Raw genomic sequence first — 25,041 nt, 5'->3', positions numbered from 1 at the left:
AATGATCAACTCTGACCTATGGACAACAACATGGTTATTGCTGATATCGGCTGATATTTCATCAATTTTCTTAAAGGTTGTACAATGTTTGCTGAGATTTGTATAATAATGACCCTATGATTCTATCATATAGGGCCCTGATGGCGAACCTATAGTGTGTGTGCCACAGTTGGCATGGAGAGCCATAGCTTAGGGAATGAGCCGGGTGGTGCAGCAGGTAAAGTGCTGTACTGCAGGCCACTGAAGCTGACTGTAGATCTGTAGGTCAGTGGTTCAAATCTCATCACTGGCTCAAGGTTGACTCAGCCTTCCATCCTTTTGAGGTGGGTAAAATGAGGACCCGGATTGTGGGGCCAATATGCTGGCTCTGTTAATAAGTCCTATTGCTAACATGTTGTAAGCCGCCCTGAGTCTAAGGAGAAGGGTGGCATAAAAAATTGAATAAATAAATAAACAAATAAATGTGGGGCATTGCCCTATGTCAGTTATTTATTTATTTATTATTTTATTATTACTTGGATTTGTATGCCGCCCCTCTCCGAAGACTCGGGGCGGTTAACTTTCAGCCTTCCAGAGGGTGGGGGGAGGTCATTTTCGCAGCCTGTAGATGATGAAAAAAGGACCCCACTGGCCTATTGGAAGTTTGTTTCTGAACTTTCTGTTGGGCTGTTGAGCTATTTTTCACCCTCCCCAGATTTTTAGGATGCTTTCCTGAAGCCTAAGCAGGGTAGAAAATGGCCAGACCGGAAATTCAGAAACAAACTTCTGGTTGGGCCATTTTTTACTCTCCCCAGGTTTCAGGAAAGCCTGGGGAAGATAAAAAAAACAGCCTGCTAGGTTTCTCAACGCTGCCAAATACATTCTTTAGTTGCTTCTGTTGAAGATGGCTGGCAACAAACCCTCTGCACATGCACAAAGGCTTCTGCGCATGCACAAAAGCTTCTGCCTGTAGGGAAACTGCCCTTCCCCAGTGGGCCGACCTCTAGGAAGGCACAGGATGCCATAATTGCCACATCAAAATGAAGCAACGGAGAAGGTTTTCTCAGTTAGATGGACTTGATTGAATTGAGATCGTTCCTTTTATTGTATTTTACTTTTCCTGATATGTGGTACAGAATAACCAATCCACAAATGCCACATACATTAAGCCATCCCCCAACTACCATTCAGACATGCGCTGTATAAGGCAACCTCCTCATGACTTCCCTATAGATGATTAACGGAAGCTCCATTCATTGCCTTTTCCTGGATTGTGTGTTTACTGGTGATTGGCAAAGGAATGAGAATAAGGCATATATTTCCTTATATGGAAGTTAGCTCTACGTTATCTTCATGCTGTATATCAAGTTAATTATTTTCCACATGATCATGGACTTTTGCTCCCTTTCTATAGAGGAAGAATAAGGTTTTATTCAGCACCCAATTAGGCTAAAACATCACCCTCCAGTAATATCTTATCCCAGTGTTCAGTGCCTAAGAACCTATGATTACAACATCTGCCCCTGTGCAGAAGGTCAGTGCCTGAATGTAACATGCATGTGCATGCAAAGCGGGCACTTCCAACACAATGTGTGCACTTTCTCACCAGTAGGAAAGGTAAGAGACACCCACCCCTGATCCATTTCCTTCAAATATTAATCCCAACAATTTCAGCATTAATTTTTCCTGCAAATACACTCCACATTGAGGATAAGTAGAGTAAAAAACATATAATCACATAGTCATTTGTGGTACTCTCAGATTTAATAAGCAGATTAGAAGAACAGAAAAAATAATTGACTGAAGGCCAGAAGATACCATGGGTGATGTATGTATCAATTTCTAGGAGGATAAAATGATCTTAAGCATGAGGCAGAGACATTAAGACCAAAACAGAAGAAATTTGAAAATTGAAAATTTAGAATATAAACTTGGATCTATTAATAAAACTTTTGAAAAGCAGTTCCATAACAATAAGTTTCCCAATCTATTTTATCTTAAGATGTTCTTTTGTATTCAGCTTTGGCCTTAGCACAATAATGTAACACTTAGGGATGAAGATGCAGACAAGGAGACCAGAACTGGAAACCAAAATGGAGAAGACCTGCACAGCCACCATGTACTTCCCTTTGGTACTCAGATAGGCAGGAATGAATGACACCCAAACACTGCAGAAGACCAGCATACTGAAGGTAATCAGCTTGGCTTCATTAAAGGCCCCAGGGAGATTCCTGGCCAGGAAAGCCACTGTGAAACAACTGACAGCCAGGAAGCCCATGTAACCAAGAGCAAAATAAAACATGGTGACAGAGCCTTCATTGCATTTCAAGACAATCTCTTCAAGCTGAGAATGCAAGTCATATTCCAGGAAAGGGGGACAAGTCCCCAACCAAATGCTACCAATAACAATTTGGACACTTGAGCAAGACAGGACAATGGAGTTGGCTAAGCTTTTCCCCAACCATTTCTTCATCTTATTTCCTGGCTTTGTAGCCAAAAACACCAACACCACTGTGATTGTTTTGGCTAGCACTGAAGAAATGGCAGCTGTAAATATGGTGGTGAAGACCATTTGTTGGAAACAGCACATTGCTTGCACTGGTTGGCCAATGAATAGGAAGGAGGAGAAGAAGGAAAGCAGAAGTGAAACTAGGAGAATGAAGGAAAGGTTGCGATTGTTGGCCTTCACTATTGGAGTTTCTAGGAATTTAATGAAGATTCCCAGCACAAAGCTTGAGATTAAGACCATGAACCCAGCAAAGGAAACTAGAAGAATCCCCAAATGTTCTTCATAAGACAAATAAGTTATAATTTTAGGAACACAATGGTCTTTCTTCTCATTTGGATGCTGATCATCTGGACACCTAGTGCACTTTTCTGCATCTAAAAAAATTACAACATTAGATTAGATTAGATATATTCGATTTGTATGCCGCCCCTCTCCAGAGACTCAGAGCGGCATTAGCATTTCTTCCACTGCCTATTACTTTCCATACTATCCAGTATGTCTCATAGGTAGAAGCTGAAAACCAGGAGACTCAAAGACCATTTCTGATGGAGTGCAATGTGAATGTTTACATAGTGTGTGCAAAATATGATGTAGAGATGGAGGAGGAGGAGGAGAAGCTCATTAACAAAGGAAATAGGGAGTTGATGAAGTGACTGATTTAATTGTGTTATTCTACCATTGTGATAATCACTCACCTTCCTGAACAGAGATGGCCCCATCTACACAAACAACACAATGGTAACAACACATGGGTTGCCCTCTTTCAGCCATCTTGTGAAATCCAGGGTGACAACTTTCCACACATTTGGAAGGAGGCAGGGGCTAACCATAGAAACAAGAAAAACAAGGAAAATATCTTAGGACAATTTTAAGTCCATATAAAGCCTCAGTAAGTAAGGCTTACTAAGGTTGAAAGTATGTAACCCTTTGTCAAGCCGCTGTAGAAGTTGGTGATAAATTAACGGCTTGCCACACTATCTATAGAAGACCTGATGTTTGTGGAAACTTGGGAAGGGTAATTTCAGGAGGGAACAGATGCAACCCCCAAAACATTCTTTTAAATGATTCAAGGACATGCCCACCATCTTGTGCTAGGATGGCTCCAGAAATAAATTGGAACTTTGAGGAATACATTGACTTGGACTCTGATTTAGTTCAGATGTTACCTGGAACCTTGAAACCCTTCCTTATTTACTTAGTAAGTAAGACTTACAAACTTAATTACTGTGTATATTTGAATGGCTATTGCTTGTGGGGGGCTTATAAATGGGGGTTTTTTTAGTAATTAATATTTGACTTCTTTTTATTGTATTGTATTTTTTTATATTGTTGTAAGGTGCCCTGAGTTAGATTGGGATTGGGCGGCATAGAAGTCAACTAAAAATAATGGCTGACATTAGAAAATGTCGTAAATGTCACCGTTAGAGGTGTTGATTTGGGACAGAGCAAGGATGTGGTTAAGGTGCTGAGGTGTCTCCCAGGGGCCACTGCCAGCAGGGACAGGAGGCGGATTACAAACATTGTTAAGACTGTGAGTAAAGGTAATAACGTTGATGTGGTGGTGCATCTTGGCACAAATGATTTGTCCCAGAGAAATGTTAATGTAGTAAAAAGAGATTTTCAATGTCTAAGTGTGGAGCTGGGTAAAATAACTGATTCAGTGACTTTCTCAGAGGTGTTACCGGTTTGTGGCCAAGAGGATAAAACAATGTGTATCAGAGAGTTTAATGTGTGGTTAAGGCAGTGGTGTAAAGCTGAAGGTTTTGGCTATGTAAGTCATGATGTCAGTAGGTGGTCTAATAGGGAGTTGTTTAAGAGGGATGGTTTGCATCCATCATACAGAGGTACCCAGGTGCTCGGTGAGGAATTCAGAACTTTTTTGGACAGGCATTTAAACTAGGTAAAGGGGACAGAGATGTAACTGATGTGGGTGATTTCTGTCCCCGACCAATGAGGATAAAGCAGTTTTTGGAAGCTTATGAAAAGGGAGCTGCAAATAATATAGATGTAGTTGATGATAAGGGGCAAACTAATAACGAAAATAATGTTCTTCGGGTAATATGCACCAATGCTCGAAGCTTGAGCAACAAGCTCTGTGAATTAATGGCCATAATATCTAGAGATAATTTGGACCTGGTTGCCATAACTGAGACATGGTTTAAGGATTCTAATGAATGGGAAATATCCATACCAGGATATACACTGTATAGGAAGGATAGAATAGAGAGAAGGGGAGGTGGAGTAGCCATTTATATTAAAGAAAGTCTAAAAACAACACTAATTCAAAATACGTGTCAAGATCTAGAGACTCTCTGGATTTGCATGCAAAATAAAGAAGGTTCTGTCATTAGAATTGGGGTGATCTATAGGCCTCCAGGGCAATCCGAGGAATATGACAACAAGATGGTGGATGAAATTACCCAAATGGCAGTAAAGGGAGATATTGTGGTTATGGGTGATTTCAACATGCCTGATGTTGACTGGAATATCCCCAGTGCCCTTACATGCAAAAGTAAGAATATAGTAGAGGCCTTTACAGGAGCAGCTCTGGCACAGCTGGTTAAGACACCAACTAGAGGGGAGAATATTCTAGATTTAGTTTTTACGAATGGGAATTGGGTTTCAGATGTCAAGGTGGGAGAAAATTTAGGTTGCAGTGACCATCTATGTTTGTGGTTTGATGTAAAAACTCATTGTGAGCAATCCTATAATGCAACCAAAGTATTGGATTTCAGAAAAACAAATTTTAATGCAATGGGAGAATATTTAGATAATGAATTAAAGGGGAGGGATAAAATGGCAGGAGCGAGCATCCAGTGGACTGTATTAAAAAAGGCCATCTTAAAAGCCACTGGACTGTATGTAAGACAAATAACTAAAGGTAAAAGGAAGAAGAAACCGCTATGGTTTAGCAATGATGTAAGGGCTATAGTCAATGAAGAAAAGGCTGCCTATAGGAGGTATAAAGAGTCTGGAAGTATAGCTGATAGGGAGGTATATAAAATGAGGCAGAAGGAGGCGAAACAGATAATATATGCTGCTAAAGCCTCAAAAGAGGAAGAAATTGCCAAATCTGTAAAGAAGGGGGATAAAACCTTCTTCAGATATATTAATGATAAGAAGAAGAAAAACTGCGGCATCACGAAGCTTAGTACCGGGAATAATACATGCATTAATGGGAATAAGGAGATCGCTGACCATTTCAATAGCTACTTCTGTTCAGTTTTCTCAAAAGACACCTTACAAAATAATACTATAGAGGGATATAGCATTGCTTCCAGCTGTACGGATTCAGCTCCAGTGATCTTAGAAGCCGATGTCTTAGAAGAACTTGAACGATTAAAGATAAATAAGGCAATGGGTCCAGATGGCATCCACCCCAGAGTTCTTAAGGAACTCAGATCTGTCATTGCTACCCCCCTGACTGATTTGTTTAACCAATCCTTGTTAACAGGAGAAGTTCCTGAGGATTGGAGAATGGCCAGTGTTGTGCCTATTCACAAGAAGGGCAGTAGAGAAGAAGCTGGTAACTACAGGCCAGTTAGCTTGACATCAGTGGTAGTTAAAATGATGGAGACTCTACTCAAAAAGAGGATAAATCAGCACCTAAAAAACAATAACTTATTAGACCCAAATCAGCATGGCTTTACTGAAGGCAAATCATGTCAGACTAATCTCATTGATTTCTTTGACTATGTCACAAAGGTGTTGGACGAAGGTGGTGCCGTGGATATTGCCTACCTGGACTTCAGCAAAGCCTTTGATACGGTTCCACATAAAGAGCTGATAGATAAATTAGTGAAGATTGGACTTAATCCCTGGATAGTTCAATGGATTTGCAGCTGGCTGAAGCGTAGACATCAGAGAGTTATTGTTAATGGCGAGTATTCTGAGCAGAGTCAGGTTACAAGCGGTGTGCCACAAGGATCTGTTCTGGGTCCTATTCTTTTTAATATATTTGTGAGTGACATAGGGGAAGGTTTGGTAGGGAAGGTTTGCCTATTTGCCGATGACTCTAAAGTGTGCAATAGGGTTGATATTCCTGGAGGCGTCTGTAATATGGTAAATGATTTAGCTTTACTAGATAAATGGTCTAAGCAATGGAAACTGCAGTTTAATGTTTCCAAATGTAAAATAATGCACTTGGGGAAAAGGAATCCTCAATCTGAGTATTGTATTGGCAGTTCAGTGTTGGCAAATACTTCAAAAGAAAAGGATTTAGGGGTACTGATTTCTGACAGTTTCAAAATGGGTGAACAGTGCAGTCAGGCGGTAGGGAAAGCAAGTAGGATGCTTGGCTGCATAGCTAGAGGTATAACAAGCAGGAAGAGGGAGATTATGATCCCACTATATAGAATGCTGGTGAGACCACATTTGGAATACTGTGTTCAGTTCTGGAGACCTCACCTACAAAAAGATATTGACAAAATTGAACGGGTCCAAAGACGGGCTACAAGAATGGTGGAAGGTCTTAAGCATAAAACGTATCAGGAAAGACTTAATGAACTCAATCTGTATAGTCTGGAGGACAGAAGGAAAAGGGGGGACATGATCGAAACATTTAAATATATTAAAGGGTTAAATAAGGTCCAGGAGGGAAGTGTTTTTAATAGGAAAGTGAACACAAGAACAAGGGGACACAATCTGAAGTTAGTTGGGGGAAAGATCAAAAGCAACATGAGAAAATATTATTTTACTGAAAGAGTAGTAGATCCTTGGAACAAACTTCCAGCAGATGTGGTAGATAAATCCACAGTAACTGAATTTAAACATGCCTGGGATAAACATATATCCATCCTAAGATAAAATACAGAAAATAGTATAAGGGCAGACTAGATGGACCATGAGGTCTTTTTCTGCCGTCAGACTTCTATGTTTCTATGTTTCTATGTTTCTAATCAAAGATTGCTTAATCTAGAAGGTCACAACTTGATGGTCGGTTGGCACGCATTCGTATGGTATGATAAATTAAAAACCCACTCATATTTTAAAAATAATGTTATTAGAAAAGCATTGATAGAAGTGTGGAATGAAATAAAGAAAAATCACTTTTTAGTAATGCCAGAATGGGTTTCACCCTTTGAAGCCATTCTACACCCGAATCTTAAAGGAAAAGATAAGATTTGGAAATATAGTGACTTGTTAGATAATCAATTAAAATTCAGAACAAAACAAGAGTTATACGAATTAGGTATAGATTTAGATTGGTGGCATTATATGCAGATTAGTTCTAGATATCAAATAGACGTAAAGACTTATATTTTTAAAAAAGAAAATAATGTATTGAGTAAATTATTATTCCAAAATCAAACAAAGACAATTGGAAATGTTTATAAATATTTACTAAATTATAGAACGATAGGTTGGATATTGAAACATAACATGATCAGTTGGTGCAAAAATTTTGGTAAAGAGATCAATTTAGATACTTGGGAAAAGATATGGATGTACAATTGGAAAATAACAAAATCAATCTCTTTTAAAGAAAACCAAATTAAGATGTTTTATAGATGGCACCTTCCACCATATAGAATTTCTAAAATGTTTCCATCTGTATCGCCTATTTGTTGGAAATGCAAAAAAGAAGTTGGTACATATTATCATGCATGGTGGACCTGCCCTGAGACTAAAATATTTTGGAATAAAGTAGAGAATTGGATAAATGAAATAACAAAGGAGAAGATTAAAAAATCTCCTGAATTTTTCTTATTGGGTATTTCAAATATAAAGTATAAAAAAGAAATCTACTATTTAATAATACATATATTGGTGGCGGCACGAACAGTATTCGCACAAAAATGAAAAGAAAAGACGATACCGAAAGATACTGAGGTATTCAAAAAAATTATAGAATGTGCAGAATTAGACATGATGACTAAACGTTTGAACAACCAAACCGAAACAGAATTTTACAAAATATGGGATAAAGTATATGATTGGTGGAATGTTAAAAATAGTATTAAAAATTAAATATATAAGAATAAATGATTATTTGAAGAATTATAAGATAGAATTAAATAGTTTATATTATAACTAACTTAGAAGTGCTTATTTTATCTTCTTTTTGTATTACTAATAACTTGTTTATTTCTTTTTACGTATATATATATACACAAGTATATTATTTTTTTAAATACAAAGAAATTTAATTAATAAGTTTAATGTTAAAAACATAGAATTAAATTTAATAATAATGTAATCCACAAGTATGGTATTTCTGCATAGATCTGGTAATAGTCAGTGTTTTTTATATTCTGTATTAGTTAGACTTCTACTATAAGCAGAGCAATGGTAGCTCCTTAAATGTTCAATGTTGTATGTCTTTGTTTGTCCTTTATTGAAAATAATAAAAAATATTTTAAAAAATAAAATAAAATAAAAAATAAAATAAAATAAAATAAAATAAAATAAAATAAAATAAAATAAAATAAAATAAAATAAAATAAAATAAAATAAAATAAAATAAAATAAAATAAAATAAAATAAAATAAAATAAAATAAAATAAAATAAAATAAAATAAAATAAAATAAAATAAAATAAAATAAAATAAAATAAAATAAAATAAAATAAAATAAAATAAAATAAAATAAAATAAAATAAAATAAAATAAAATAAAATAAAATAAAATAAAATAAAATAAAATAAAATAAAATAAAATAAAATAAAATAAAATAAAATAAAATAAAATAAAATAAAATAAAATAAAATAAAATAAAATAAAATAAAATAAAATAAAATAAAATAAAATAAAATAAAATAAAATAAAATAAAATAAAATAAAATAAAATAAAATAAAATAAAATAAAATAAAATAAAATAAAATAAAATAAAATAAAATAAAATAAAATAAAATAAAATAAAATAAAATAAAATAAAATAAAATAAAATAAAATAAAATAAAATAAAATAAAATAAAATAAAATAAAATAAAATAAAATAAAATAAAATAAAATAAAATAAAATAAAATAAAATAAAATAAAATAAAATAAAATAAAATAAAATAAAATAAAATAAAATAAAATAAAATAAAATAAAATAAAATAAAATAAAATAAAATAAAATAAAATAAAATAAAATAAAATAAAATAAAATAAAATAAAATAAAATAAAATAAAATAAAATAAAATAAAATAAAATAAAATAAAATAAAATAAAATAAAATAAAATAAAATAAAATAAAATAAAATAAAATAAAATAAAATAAAATAAAATAAAATAAAATAAAATAAAATAAAATAAAATAAAATAAAATAAAATAAAATAAAATAAAATAAAATAAAATAAAATAAAATAAAATAAAATAAAATAAAATAAAATAAAATAAAATAAAATAAAATAAAATAAAATAAAATAAAATAAAATAAAATAAAATAAAATAAAATAAAATAAAATAAAATAAAATAAAATAAAATAAAATAAAATAAAATAAAATAAAATAAAATAAAATAAAATAAAATAAAATAAAATAAAATAAAATAAAATAAAATAAAATAAAATAAAATAAAATAAAATAAAATAAAATAAAATAAAATAAAATAAAATAAAATAAAATAAAATAAAATAAAATAAAATAAAATAAAATAAAATAAAATAAAATAAAATAAAATAAAATAAAATAAAATAAAATAAAATAAAATAAAATAAAATAAAATAAAATAAAATAAAATAAAATAAAATAAAATAAAATAAAATAAAATAAAATAAAATAAAATAAAATAAAATAAAATAAAATAAAATAAAATAAAATAAAATAAAATAAAATAAAATAAAATAAAATAAAATAAAATAAAATAAAATAAAATAAAATAAAATAAAATAAAATAAAATAAAATAAAATAAAATAAAATAAAATAAAATAAAATAAAATAAAATAAAATAAAATAAAATAAAAAAATACTAAGAATGTACGATTTAGTAAGGCTTTTAAAAGTCTTAATAATACCCACACCTGGAATATAACATTTAGATGTGGTCTCCACAATCCAAAAAAAGTGTTGAGATTTTGAATATGATGCAAAGAAGAGCAACAAAGGTGATTAAAGGCTTGGAGACTAAAGCATTTGATGAACAGTTGCAGGATTTAGGTTTGGCTAGTCCAGAGAAAAGAAGGACTTGAGACATGATAACAATATTCCAGTATTTGGGAGGCTGCCACAAAGAGGAGGGGGTCAATTTATTTTTCAAAGCACCAGAAGGCAAGACAAGAATCATTGAATAGAAACTTATCGAGGAGAGAAGCAACTAGGAAATTAAGGAGAAACTAATAGTGAGGACAATTAACCAGTGGAACAGCTTGCTTTCAGAAATTGTGAGTGCTGGAGGTTTTTAAAGAAAAGGCTATCTGAAATTGTATAGGGCAGCGATGGAGAACCTATGGCACGGGTGCCACAGGTGGCATGTGGAGCCATATTTGCTGGCATGCAAGCTGTTGCCATAGTTCAGCTCCAACGTGTATATGTGTGCTGGTCAGCAGATTGTTGGCTCACACAGAGGCTCTGGGAGGGCATTTTTGGCTTCCAGAGAGCCTCTGGGGGATGGGGGAGGGCGATTTTACCCTCCCCTTGCTCCAGGGAAGCTTTTGGAGCCTGGGGAGGTCGAAACACGAGTCTACTGGGTCCACCAGAAGTTGGGAAACAGGCAATTTCTGGCCTCCAGAGGGCCTCCAGGGGGTGTGGGAAGCTGTTTTCGCCCTCCGAAGGCATTGAATTATGGATGTGGACACACGCGCATGCGCGATAGCGCACACCCATGCTTTTTTGGCACCCGAGGATAAAAAGATTTGCCATCACTAGTATAGGGTCCCCTGTTAGAGCAGGAGGTTAGATTAGAAGACATTTATTTATTTGTTTGTTTGTTTGTTTATTTATTTATTTGTATGCCGCCCCTCTCCGGAGACTCGGGGTGGCTAACAGTGACAATAAAACAGTGTACAATAGTAATCTGATATTAGAAATGATCAGTGACAATAAAACAGTGTACAATAGTAATCTGATATTAGAAATGATTAAAAATCCATTAATATAAAAACCAAACATACATACATACATATCATGCATAGAATTGTAAAGGCCTAGGGGGAAAGAGGATTTCAATTCCCCCATGCCTGGTGGCAGAGGTGGGTTTTAAGTTGTTTACGAAACACAGGGAGGGTGGGGGCAGTTCTAATCTCTGGGGGTAGTTGGTTCCAGAGGGCCGGGGCTGCCACAGAGAAGGCTCTTCCCCTGGATCCCACCAAGCGACATTGTTTAGTTGACGGCACCCGGAGAAAGCCAACTCTGTGGAACCTAACCGGTCGCTGGGATTTGTGCGGCAGATTTAATTTCCTCAAGATGAATGACTTCTGATGGTGCTTGCATATTTCAATATAGAAACATAGAAGTCTGACGGCAGAAAAAGACCCCATGGTCCATCTAGTCTGCCCTTATACTATTTTCTGTATTTTATCTTAGGATGGATATATGTTTATCCCAGGCATGTTTAAATTCAGTTACTGTGGATTTATCTACCACGTCTGCTGGAAGTTTGTTCCAAGGATCTACTACTCTTTCAGTAAAATAATATTTTCTCATGTTGCTTTTGATCTTACCCCCAACTAACTTCAGATTGTGTCCCCTTGTTCTTGTGTTCACTTTCCTATTAAAAACACTTCCCTCCTGGACCTTATTTAACCCTTTAATATATTTAAATGTTTCGATCATGTCCCCCCTTTTCCTTCTGTCCTCCAGACTATACAGATTGAGTTCATTAAGTCTTTCCTGATACGTTTTATGCTTAAGACCTTCCACCATTCTTGTAGCCCGTCTTTGGACCCGTTCAATTTTGTCAATATCTTTTTGTAGGTGAGGTCTCCAGAACTGAACACAGTATTCCAAATGGGGTCTCACCAGCGCTCTATACAGCGGGATCACAATCTCCCTCTTCCTGCTTGTTATACCTCTAGCTATGCAGCCAAGCATCCTACTTGCTTTCCCTACCGCCTGACTGCACTGCTCACCCATTTTGAGACTGTCAGAAATCACTACCCCTAAATCCTTTTCTTCTGAAGTATTTGCTAACACAGAACTGCCAATACAATACTCAGATTGAGGATTCCTTTTCCCCAAATGCATTATTTTACATTTGGAAACATTAAACTGCAGTTTCCATTGCTTTGACCATTTATCTAGTAAAGCTAAATCATTTACCATATTACAGACGCCTCCAGGAATATCAACCCTATTGCACACTTTAGAGTCATCGGCAAATAGGCAAACCTTCCCTACCAAACCTTCCCCTATGTCACTCACAAACATATTAAAAAGAATAGGACCCAGAACAGACCCTTGTGGCACACCGCTTGTAACCTGACTCTGCTCAGAATACTCGCCGTTAACAATAACTCTCTGATGTCTACGCTTCAGCCAGCTGCAAATCCATTGAACTATCCAGGGATTAAGTCCAATCTTCACTAATTTATCTATCAGCTCTTTATGTGGAACCGTATCAAAGGCTTTGCTGAAGTCCAGGTAGGCAATATCCATGGCACCACCTTGATCCAACACCTTTGTGACATAGTCAAAGAAATCAATGAGATTAGTCTGACATGATTTGCCTTCAGCAAAGCCATGCTGATTTGGGTCCAATAAGTTATTGTTTTTTAGGTGCTGATTTATCCTCTTTTTGAGTAGAGTCTCCATCATTTTAACTACAACTGATGTCAAGCTAACTGGCCTGTAGTTACCAGCTTCTTCTCTACTGCCCTTCTTGTGGATAGGCACAACACTGGCCATTCTCCAATCCTCAGGAACATCTCCTGTTAACAAGGATTGGTTAAGCAAATCAGTCAGGGGGGTAGCAATGACAGATCTGAGTTCTTTAAGAACTCTGGGGTGGATGCCATCTGGACCCATTGCCTTATTTATCTTTAATCGTTCAAGTTCTTCTAAGACATCTAAGACACTATAAATATATAGTGATACAGCTATATCTGAGACTTCTCTGGATTTACCTGAATAGCAAAAATGAGAGCAGGTTCTCTTTCTGAGATCTCCACAATCATGCTATTATATTAAGAATTTGAGAAATCAAAGATTTCAGTTTCTGTACCTTGTTGAGTAATTTCAGGTGCCTGAGAGCATCCTGATTGATTGCAAATTTGAAGTCCGAGGATCTTTGTTTTTTTAGACTCCCAAATATCACTTTGGTGACAGAGTTATTTGGAAAAACTATCCAATTCATGATGTTGAAATCAGCTACCAGGTTTCCTTTTTCATCCAAATGTACTCCGTCTAAGGAATGATTGTACAGTTGAGATTTTTGGAGGAAAGGGTGAAGCTAGAATAATAACAGAAAAAAATAAAAGTGTAGCATATTTCTTAGCAAACAAGAAGCCTATTTGCTCTGACAATGGGTCATTTTTCTCTTGTGATTTCATTTAAATTTGTTTGTAAAGCTGCTCAGAGTTTGATGGCTGGGGTGATGCAACAGGTAGAGTGCTGTACTGCAGGCCACTGAAGCTGACTGCAGATCTGAAGGTCAGTGGTTCAAATCTCATCACCGGCTCAAGGTTAACTCACAATTCCATCCTTCCAAGGTGGGTAAAATGAGGACCTGGATTGTGGGGGCAATATGCTGGCTCTGTTAAAAAGTGCTATTGCTAACATGTTGTAAGCCGCCCTGAGTCTAAGGAGAAGGGCGGCATAAAAATCAAATAAATGAATGAATGAATGAATGAATGAATGAATGAATGAATGAATGAATAAATAAATAAATAAATATATGTTGAATGAATGAGTGAATGAATGCTTGTTTGTTGCTTGTTGGGGGAAAGATCAAAAGCAACATGAGAAAATATTATTTTACTGAAAGAGTAGTAGATCCTTGGAACAAACTTCCAGCAGACGTGGTTGGTAAATCCACAGTAACTGAATTTAAACATGCCTGGGATAAACATATATCCATTGTAAGATAAAATACAAGAAATAGTATAAGGGCGGACTAGATGGACCAAGAGGTCTTTTTCTGCCGTCAGTCTTCTACGTTTCTGATACTTGAATTGTTTACAGTTGAATCTTATTTCCAGATTCAAATAACTGTGTTTAGAGAGAGCTAATTTAGTCTTCTGACACACACCAAAAAAAGAGAAATCTTGTGACATTTTATAGGCCCATGATGGCGAACCTATGGCACATGTGCCACCTGTGGCATGTGGAGCGATAGCTGAGGCATTGCCCTATGTCAGTGTATGTGCTCACTGGCCAGCTGATGTTTGGCCTTGGGAAGGGCATTTTCACCCTCCCCAGGCTTTAGAAGGCTTCCCTGAATCCTCCGGAGTGTGAAAAATGGCCCAATGGGTAAACCATAAGTGCACTAGTGTGCCTTTCGTCCCCTGTCCAATTGTCTTTCCTTTATCTCATATCTCATATATATTTTCTTCCTTTCATATATCTTCGGGCTACAAGAATGGTGGAAGGTCTTAAGCATAAAACGTATCAGGAAAGACTTAATGAACTCAATCTGTATAGTCTGGAGGACAGAAGGAAAAGGGGGGACATGATTGAAACATTTAAATATATTAAAGGGTTAAATAAGGTCCAGGAGGGAAGTGTTTTTAATAGGAAAGTGAACACAAGAACAAGGGGACACAATCTGAAGTTAGTTGGGGGAAAGATCAAAAGCAACATGAGAAAATATTATTTTACTGAAAGAGTAGTAGATCCTTGGAACAAACGTCCATCAGACGTGGTAGATAAATCCACAGTAACTGAATTTAAACATGCCTGGGATAAACATATATCCATCCTAAGATAAAATACAGAAAATAGTATAAGGGCAGACTAGGTGGACCATGAGGTCTTTTTTCTGCCGTCAGACTTCTATGTTTCTATGTTTCTATGTTTCTCCTCTATTTTTACATATTATCTTTATATATATTACTTCATGTATATTCTTTTCCATATGCATTGTGTATTGGACAAATGAATTAATAAAATAATAAATAAAAAATAAACCAGATGTTTGGAAAAATAAACTTCCAGATTGCCCATCGAGCTGTTTTTTACACTTTTAGGGAAGCCTCCTGAGGGCAAAAAGTGGCTCAAAGGGCAAGCGTAAAGTCCATTTTCCTGAATTTCCAGTTTGCCCATTGAGGGAAGTTTCCTGAAGCCTCCGGAGTGCGAAAAAAAGGCCCAATGAGCAAATAGGAAGTCCAGAACTCAGGGAAGCCTGAGTTTGAAAAATGCCCCATGGTGGGGGTGGGGAGTGTTGGCGGGAACACATATGCGAGGATGTACACATGCACAGTGTGGTGTATATGGGGGTTTGTGTGTGCATGCACACCCATTTTGGCATGCAAGAAGACAAAGCTTTGACAGCACTGTTACTGGCTAACATTTCAACTTTTTTAAAAAAAATATATTATTTTTATTAAATTTTTATTACAACAAACAAACAAACAAACAAAAACTTAAAGAAAAAGTGCCCAACACCAATAAACCCCACCACCATTTAGGGGGTTAAATTATTTACAATAAATTTCAATTTCTTCCTTGGCTCCGGTTTACATTTCTTTACATACAAAAAGTGATTGCAATTTATTTTTCACATTGTCGTCATAAATTCTACTTAAGATATAATTTTTCACCTTATTCCATCGTGCCATCAGCTTCTCCAATTTATTTTCATCAAAGTTATTTAATCTTATTTCCATAATTTCGAAGTGGATGTGGTCCACCATAGAAACATAGAAACATAGAAGTCTGACGGCAGAAAAAGACCTCATGGTCCATCTAGTCTGCCCTTATTCTATTTTCTGTATTTTATCTTAGGATGGATATATGTTTATCCCAGGCATGTTTAAATTCAGTTACTGTGGATTTATCTACCACGTCTGCTGGAAGTTTGTTCCAAGGATCTACTACTCTTTCAGTAAAATAATATTTTCTCATGTTGCTTTTGATCTTTCCCCCAACTAACTTCAGATTGTGTCCCCTTGTTCTTGTGTTCACTTTCCTATTAAAAACACTTCCCTCCTGAACCTTATTTAACCCTTTAATATATTTAAATGTTTCAATCATGTCCCCCCTTTTCCTTCTGTCCTCCAGACTAAACAGATTGAGTTCATTAAGTCTTTCCTGATACGTTTCATGCTTAAGACCTTCCACCATTCTTGTAGCCCGTCTTTGGACCCATTCAATTTTGTCAATATCTTTCTGTAGGTGAGGTCTCCAGAACTGAACACAGTATTCCAAATGGGGTCTCACCAGCGCTCTATACAGCGGAATCACAATCTCCATCTTCCTGCTTGTTATACCTCTAGCTATGCAGCCAAGCATCCTACTTGCTTTCCCTACCGCCTGACTGCACTGCTCACCCATTTTGAGACTGTCAGAAATCACTACCCCTAAATCCTTTTCTTCTGAAGTATTTGCTAACACAGAACTGCCAATACAATACTCAGATTGAGGATTCCTTTTCCCCAAGTGCATTATTTTACATTTGGAAACATTAAACTGCAGTTTCCATTGCTTTGACCATTTATCTAGTAAAGCTAAATCATTTACCATATTACAGACGCCTCCAGGAATATCAACCCTATTGCACACTTTAGAGTCATCGGCAAATAGGCAAACCTTCCCTACCAAACCTTCCCCTATGTCACTCACAAACATATTAAAAAGAATAGGACCCAGAACAGACCCCTGTGGCACACCGCTTGTAACCTGACTCTGCTCAGAATACTCGCCGTTAACAATAACTCTCTGATGTCTACGCTTCAGCCAGCTGCAAATCCATTGAACTATCCAGGGATTAAGTCCAATCTTCACTAATTTATCTATCAGCTCTTTATGTGGAACCATATCAAAGGCTTTGCTGAAGTCCAGGTAGGCAATATCCACGGCACCACCTTCATCCAACACCTTTGTGACATAGTCAAAGAAATCAATGACATTAGTCTGACATGATTTGCCTTCAGTAAAGCCATGCTGATTTGGGTCCAATAAGTACCAATTCTGGATTGTCCATTTATTGCTATCCTTCCACCCTAATACCACTATTGCTTGAGCACTTTCCAAAGCTGCTGTTTTGATTTCTTTAAATTCTTGTAATTCCCCATGTTTAACTATTGTTGCTAATTCTTTCGTGATTATCCAATTAATGTTTTGTGGGGTGTCTCAGGGGTCGGTCCTCTCCCCCCTGCTATTTAATATCTACATGAAACCGCTGGGTCAGATCGTCCAAGGGCATGGGGTGAGGTATCATCAATATGCGAATGATACCCAGCTTTACATCTCCACCCCATGTCCAGTCAATGAAGCAGTGGAAGTGATGTGCCGGTGTCTGGAGGCTGTTGGGGCCTGGATGGGTGTCAACAGACTCAAACTCAACCCTGATAAGACGGAGTGGCTGTGGGTTTTGCTTCCCAAGGACAATTCCATCTGTCTGCCCATAAACCTGGGGGGGAATTATTGACCCCCTCAGAGAGGGTCCGCAATGTGGGCATCCTCCTTGATCCACAGCTCACATTAGAGTAACATCTTTCAGCTGTGGCGAGGGGGGCGTTTGCCCAAGTTGGCCTGGTGCACCAGTTGCGGCCCTATCTGGACCAGGAGTCACTGCTCACAGTCACTCATGCCCTCATCACCTCGAAGTTCGACTACTGTAACGCTCTCTACATGAGGCTACCTTTGAAGAGTGTTCAGGACCCAGAGGAAGAGCCTTCTCTATGGCGTCTCTGACCCTCTGGAATCAGCTCCCCCCAGAGATTAGGATTGCCCCCACCATCCTTGCCTTTCGCAAACTCCTTAAAACCCACCTCTGTCGTCAGGCATGGGGGAATTGAAAATTTTTCCCTTCCCCCTAGGCTTATAGAATTTATTCATGGTATGCTTGTTTGTATGATTGGTTTTTAAATTGGGTTTTTTTAGTTTATTTTTCATATTAGATTTGTCTACATTGTCTTTTTTATTGTTGTTAGCCGCCCCGAGTCTTCAGAGAGGGACGGCATACAAATCTAATAAATAAAATAAAATAAATAATAAATTAATTAATTAAAATGAAATTTCATTGCACACAGCTCTCAAAGGATCTCAACCTCCAACATACACTACATAAAAATGATAAATGAATGAATGAATGAATGCTTGCAAGTTTACCAGATGAATGGCATAGGGAAGCTGTTATAGAACCTGGTGGTCCTGCTAGAAATACTTTGAAACCTCATCCCAGAGGCAAGCAACAGACTGTGAAGTGGGTGTATGGCGTCTCTAACAATGTTTTGAGCTCTAACAACACATAGAACTTATAAGCTGTATCCTGAATAACAGGAAGCAAACTTCCTATAATCTTCTCGGTTGTCCTTAAGACTTTCTGTATGGGTTTTCTATCTGAGGCACTGCTGCCACCTAACCAAATGGTGATGCAGTTTGCTAAAACGCTCTCCATCATGTCTTTGTAAAACATTGCCAGGAATGAAGGAGAAAGATGAGCTCTCCTGTTTTTCCACAGCACTGTAAAAAAGAGCAAGAAGATAAAAGAAAAGTAGCACCCAATTACGAAACATGCATATTTTTAAAAAAAATATTTGATTATCATGCACAAGAACAATCTCTACATCAAAATACCTGCCAAGATTGTAGACTTGGAGTTTTCCATCTTTCTCCACTCATCTTTCTTTCCCCCTTGGATCTGGATGAAAAAGCAGCATGTAAGGCCCACGCCACAGCCCAGACAGTATTGTAAATGAAGTACTTGTCTAGGGAGAAAATGATTTCCACCTTATCTTGGGGCAGAATCTTTATTACCTGTTTCTCTTGGCATCTTCTCCAGCTTTTCACAGCCAAGACATGCCTTGTAGAAAAACAATGAAAAGCATTGAGTCTAAACTCCTTCATGTACTCATAGAAAGCTTTAAAATTGTTAATTTTTCTCTTTTTTTGGGGGGTAAGGATGAAGAAGGAGAAAAGGCTATGGATGTTTTGAAAAGACAATTTACGTTGGAACAGTTGCAGCGTGAAGTCCCACAAAGCTGTGGTGATCCAGATTTTCCCCACGATGGGTTTTGTCAAACTTTTAATGATGTCTTGTATGATGACGATTCCTTCTAGGAACGAATTACCTTCTGCACAGTAAATAAAGACATTGACCTGCCTCCATGTGTAGAAGAAAGCAGAAAAGATTTTCAGATTGTTATTAGTCACCAAGATGCTTTTTGATATAATGACACAAATCCCATTCTTCGAGAGTAGAGGAGTCAACGTCCTTAGGAACTGTTCTCCATTGTCAGTGTTTGAAGCAAAGAGACCAATGAAGCTCCACTCGAAGTGCAAAAGCAATTTGACAATTCCTGGGTATTGGGTTCCTTCTGCAGGGATCATTCGATAGAAAAAAGGAAACTGAATTTTATCACTCAGAACCTGGGAAACAAAAGTAAAGCTGATCTGAAAAAGGAATGGAGATGTTAAAGTTTGCTTTCAAGGTTAGTTGAATACTTATAGTTAAATATTAGCTAGGCACCTGATAGAGATACTTTCTTAAAACAGAATAACAGAGTTGGAGGGGACCTTGTAGGTCATCAAGCCCAATCACCTTGCTCAAACAGGAGACACCATTTCTGACAAGTAGCTGTCCAGTCTTTTCTTGAAAGCACCCCGGTGATGAACCACACTCAACTTCTGAATGCAAGCTGTTCCATTAGTTGATTGGTTTTGCTGTCAGAAAATAGGTTGCTCCTCTCCTCCCTGTGAAACTCTCAAATATTGGAAGACTGCTATCATGTCACCCCTGGTCCTTCTATTCACTAAGCCAGCCATGCCAATTATTTCAAGAATTCTTCACGTTTTCGCCTCCAGGCCCATAATCATCTTTGTTGCTTTTCTCTGCACTCTTTCTAGAGCCTCAACATGTTTGTTTGATTGATTGATTGATTGATTGATTGATTGATTCAGACAGTCATAGTCATCACCACCATCAACATTAGGTTCAATAGATCCAACCTAGATATCCAAACCAGACAGGCAGATTCTATTTTAGCAATCCTGATATAATGTCTTGCACAAGGGACTATGAAATATTATTAATAAAATATATAAAGAGAGATGGCTATTTTATCCATTGTTTATTATTTTTTGATTTAACTGTAATCACTTTGTTTGATTGATGTGAGAATTGAAGGTTGGGTGACATATGAGTTTAGATGATGATGATGATGATGATGATATCCTGTCATAACCAACTCTTGCCATTTCTATGGGTTACATATCTCCACATTTTCCAAGCTTGCAGTGTTTCTTTGAGTTGTTCTATGCCTATCATGGCAAACCTAGGTCATATCTGGGCCCACTAGGAGTCCAAAAAGAGCCTGTTTTCAGTCTCTGGGTGGGGTGGGGATGGTCAATCGTGGATAATGTAAGGGTAAAGTGTTGGGGGTTTGGGGATGACACTATGGAGTCCAGTAATGAGTTCCACACTTTGACAACTTGGTTACTGAAGTCGTATTTTTTACAGTCACGTTTGGAGCAGTTAATATTAAGTTTAAATCTGTTGTGAGCTCTTGTGTTGTTTTGGTTGAAGCTGAAGTAGTCGCCGACAGGCAGGATGTTGCAGCATATAATCTTGTGGACAATACTTAGATCATGTTTAAGGCGTCTTAGTTCTAAGCTTTCTATACCCAGGGTTGAAAGTCTAGTCTTGTAGGGTATTCTGTTTCGAGTGGAGGAGTGAAGGGCTCTTCTTGTGAAGTATCTTTGAACATTTTCAAGGGTGTTAATGTCTGAGAGGCGATATGGGTTCCAAATAGATGAGTTGTATTCGAGGGTGGGTCTGGTGAAATCTTTGTAAGCTCTAGTGAGTAGTGAGAGATTGCCAGAGCAGAAGCTACATAGGATTAGGTTTACAACTCTTGAAGCCTTCTTGGCTATGTTGTTACAGTGGGCCTTGGCACTTAAGTCTTTTGTTATTAATATACCAAGGTCTTTAACTGAGTGGGGGTTATCTGTGATAATTTGATTATTCAGTTCGTATTTGGAGTTCAGATTCTTTTTCCGAATGTGTAGGACAGAGCATTTGCTGGTTGAGATTTGTAGTTGCCATGTGTTAGACCACTCAGAAACAGTGTCCAGGTCTTTTTGGAGAGTAGTTGTGTTATCGGTGGTGTGGACGAGTTTTACATCATCGGCGAAAAGGACACAGTTGCTTGTGATGTAATCACAAAGGTCATTGATGTAGAGAATGAAGAGCGTTGGTCCCAGTACACTACCTTGGGGGACACCCTTTTAACAGGGATGGGGGTGGATATGGTGCTTCCTATTTTGACCACTTGTTGTCTGTTTGATAGGAATGCTGTAATCCAGCTGTGGAGTGATCCTGAGATTCCATAGGATTTGAGTTTTAGGAGTAGTTTATCATGAATCACTGAATCAAAAACTTTGCAGAAGTTGATATAAATTGCGTCTATAGATTTCCCTTGATCAGGATGATCAATATATCCATATATTTTTGCAGTGGAGGAGCTGCAGTTTGCAGGATAGTTTTTTTCTGAATCCAAATTGTTAGTTTCTAGATGGTGTGGGCACATGTGACCCCCCCCTCCTTTGGCACTGAAACAAAAAACATCACTGCTCTGAAGGAAAACCCAATCTCAAATGATTCTGTAAAGTACCTTACCACAGAGGTGCACAAAATGAAGGGCTACCAATATTTTTACTACCACACTGTGGGTGTGGCTTATGCATTTTCATCAACATCTTTCAGTGCAAATTGGGTGCTCTGGGGTGGAGCTCCATTTTCGCTTCCTCACTGTGTTCCTCCTGTCCAGGCAGCAGCCCACCCCTAGGTGCACACTTTCATTCCTTTTTAAAAAAAATATTTTTATTGATCTTTTAAAATATAAGACAAACAAAACAAACAACATTTAACATATATAGGAGCTACCATTGCTCCTCTTATTACAGAAGTCTTCCTAATACAAAAATGAAAAAACTAATTCTATTTAGATCAATACAGAAAAGTTAACTTATGAATAAAATATCTGTTTGTATTCAATACTAATATAAAAGAAATATGCAATTTCAAATATTTTCTATTGATTATATAATTATGATTAGAATAATTAAACTCAATTGATAAAAATGAAGTTATTCATCAAATGCGTTATATTCAACATTATACATTTGCTATTCCATACTTTATTTTATTATCTTCAATAATCTTTGCTTTTTTATTTTTTTGAATTCCACTGTTTATACACTTTTTCCCAAATTTTATAAAATTCAGATTCCACTTGATTATTTAACCTTCTCGTCATCATATCCAATTCTGCACATTCCATAATCTTCCTAAAAATCTCTTCATCTTTTGGAGTTTTCTTTTCTTTCCATTTTTGTGCGAATGCTATTCTTGCAGCTACTAATATATGAATTATTAAATAATATACTTCTTTTTTATATTTAATATCAGTGATGCCTAGTAAAAAAAATTCTGGAGTCTTCCTAATTTCCTTATTTGTAATTTCTTTCAACCATTTTTCTACCTTGTTCTAATACATCTTAGATTTTGGGCATGTCCACCAAGCATGGAAGTATGTGCCAATTTCCTTTTTACATTTCCAACACATAGGAGAGGCATCAGGAAACATCTTTGAAATCCTGTTTGATGGAAGATGCCATCTATAGAACATTTTAATTTGGTTCTCTTTGAAAGAAATTGATCTAGGTATCTTCCAGTTATATAGCCAAACCTTTTCCCATGTATCTAAATTTATTTCTTTTCCAAAATTTTTAAACCAACTGATCATATTATCTTTCAATATCCAGCCTATTGTCCTGTAATTTATTAAATATTTATATAACTTCCCGATCGATTTTCCTTGATTTTGAGTTAGTAATTCCCCAGGTACATTATTATCCTTCTTGAATATAAATATTCTTGTGTCTTTTTGATATCTAGAATTAATTTGGGCATACTGCCACCAATCTATTTCTACCCCTGATCCTTGTAATTCTTGTTTTGTTTTCAATTTTAATTGATTATTAAGTAAATCTCTATATTTCCATATAGAAATTGCTTCAATCGGTGAGATCCAATTAAATCATAGCCTTCTAAATTTAATATAGTGTTCCCTCAATTTTTGCGGGTTTGAACTTCGCAAAACGTCTATACCACGGTTTTTCAAAAATATTAATTAAAAAATACTTTGCGATTTTTTCCCCTATACCACAGTTTTTCCCACCCGATGATGTCATATGTTATTGCCAAACTTTTGTCTGCCTTTTAAAAACATTTTTTTAAATAAACTTTAATAAATAAACATAGTGAGTAATAATCTAAATGGAAACTAAGGGAATGGGAAATTGTAATTTAGGGGTTTAAAGTGTTAAGGGAAGGCTTGGGATTCTGTTCATAGCCAAAAATAGTGTATTTACTTCTGCATCTCTACTTCACGGAAATTCAACTTTTGCGGGTGGTCTAAGAACACATCTCCCGCGAAAATTGAGAGAACACCAAACCATCAAGTGCAGTTAGTAGAAATATAAAGAGGACACATTTTCTTGTGGGTGATTCGACTGTTAGAGGTGTTGATTTGGGACAGAGTAAGGACGTGGTGAAGGTGCTGAGGTGTCTCCCAGGGGCCACTGCCAGCAGGGACAGGAGGAGGATTACAAACATTGTCAAGGCTGTGAGTAAAGGTAATAACATTGATGTGGTGGTGCATCTTGGCACAAATGATTTGTCCCAGAGAAATGTCAATGTAGTAAAAAGAGATTTTCAATGTCTAAGTGTGGAGCTGGGTAAAATAGCAGATTCAGTGACTTTCTCAGAGGTGTTACCGGTTTGTGGCCAAGAGGATAAAACAACGTGTATCATAGAGTTTAATGTGTGGTTAAAGCAGTGGTGTAAAGCTGAAGGTTTTGGCTATGTAAGTCATGATGTCAGTAGGTGGTCTAATAGGGAGTTGTTTAAGAGGGATGGTTTGCATCCATCATACAGAGGTACCCAGGTACTCGGTGAGGAATTCAGAACTTTTTTGGACAGGCATTTAAACTAGGTAAAGGGGACAGAGATGTAACTGATGTGGGTGATTTCTGTCCCCGACCAATGAGGATAAAGCAGTTTTTGGAAGCTTATGAAAAGGGAGCTGCAAATAAAATAGATGTAGTTGTTGATGATAAGGGGCAAACTAATAATGAAAAGAATGTTCTTCGTGTAATGTGCACGAATGCTCGAAGCTTGAGCAACAAGCTCTGTGAATTAATGGCCATAATATCTAGAGATAATTTGGACCTGGTTGCCATAAATGAGACATGGTTTAAGGATTCTAATGAATGGGAAATATCCATATCAGGATATACACTGTATAGGAAGGATAGAATAGAGAGAAGGGGAGGTGGAGTAGCCATTTATGTTAAAGAAACTCTAAAAACAACACTAATTCAAAATACATGTCAAGATCTAGAGACCCTCTGGATTTGCATGCAAAATAAAGACGGTTCTGTCATTAGAATTGGGGTGATCTATAGGCCTCCAGGGCAATCTGAGGAATATGACAACAAGATGGTGGATGAAATTACCCAAATG

At 36.4% G+C, this 25,041-nt stretch overlaps 1 protein-coding gene across 1 annotated transcript in view; it reads right to left on the bottom strand.

Annotated features, from left to right (window-relative positions):
- Nucleotides 1–1,966: 1,966 nt before the first annotated feature.
- The window catches only part of LOC139159115 (vomeronasal type-2 receptor 26-like), a 41,523-nt gene continuing 18,448 nt past the window's right edge, over nt 1,967–25,041 (bottom strand). The window contains exons 5-8 of the mRNA XM_070736474.1: nt 19,092–19,907; nt 13,576–13,803; nt 3,184–3,310; nt 1,967–2,862 (exon numbers count right to left, since the gene is read on the bottom strand). Coding sequence (XP_070592575.1) covers nt 1,967–2,862; nt 3,184–3,310; nt 13,576–13,803; nt 19,092–19,907 — 2,067 coding nt within the window. The remainder of the gene's footprint in view (nt 2,863–3,183; nt 3,311–13,575; nt 13,804–19,091; nt 19,908–25,041) is intronic.

This window comes from Erythrolamprus reginae, chromosome 2 (assembly GCF_031021105.1).
Source record: "Erythrolamprus reginae isolate rEryReg1 chromosome 2, rEryReg1.hap1, whole genome shotgun sequence".
Lineage (NCBI taxonomy): Eukaryota > Metazoa > Chordata > Lepidosauria > Squamata > Dipsadidae > Erythrolamprus > Erythrolamprus reginae.
Note: the sequence above shows the minus strand (reverse complement) of the source record. Positions and strands in the feature narration are given on the sequence as shown.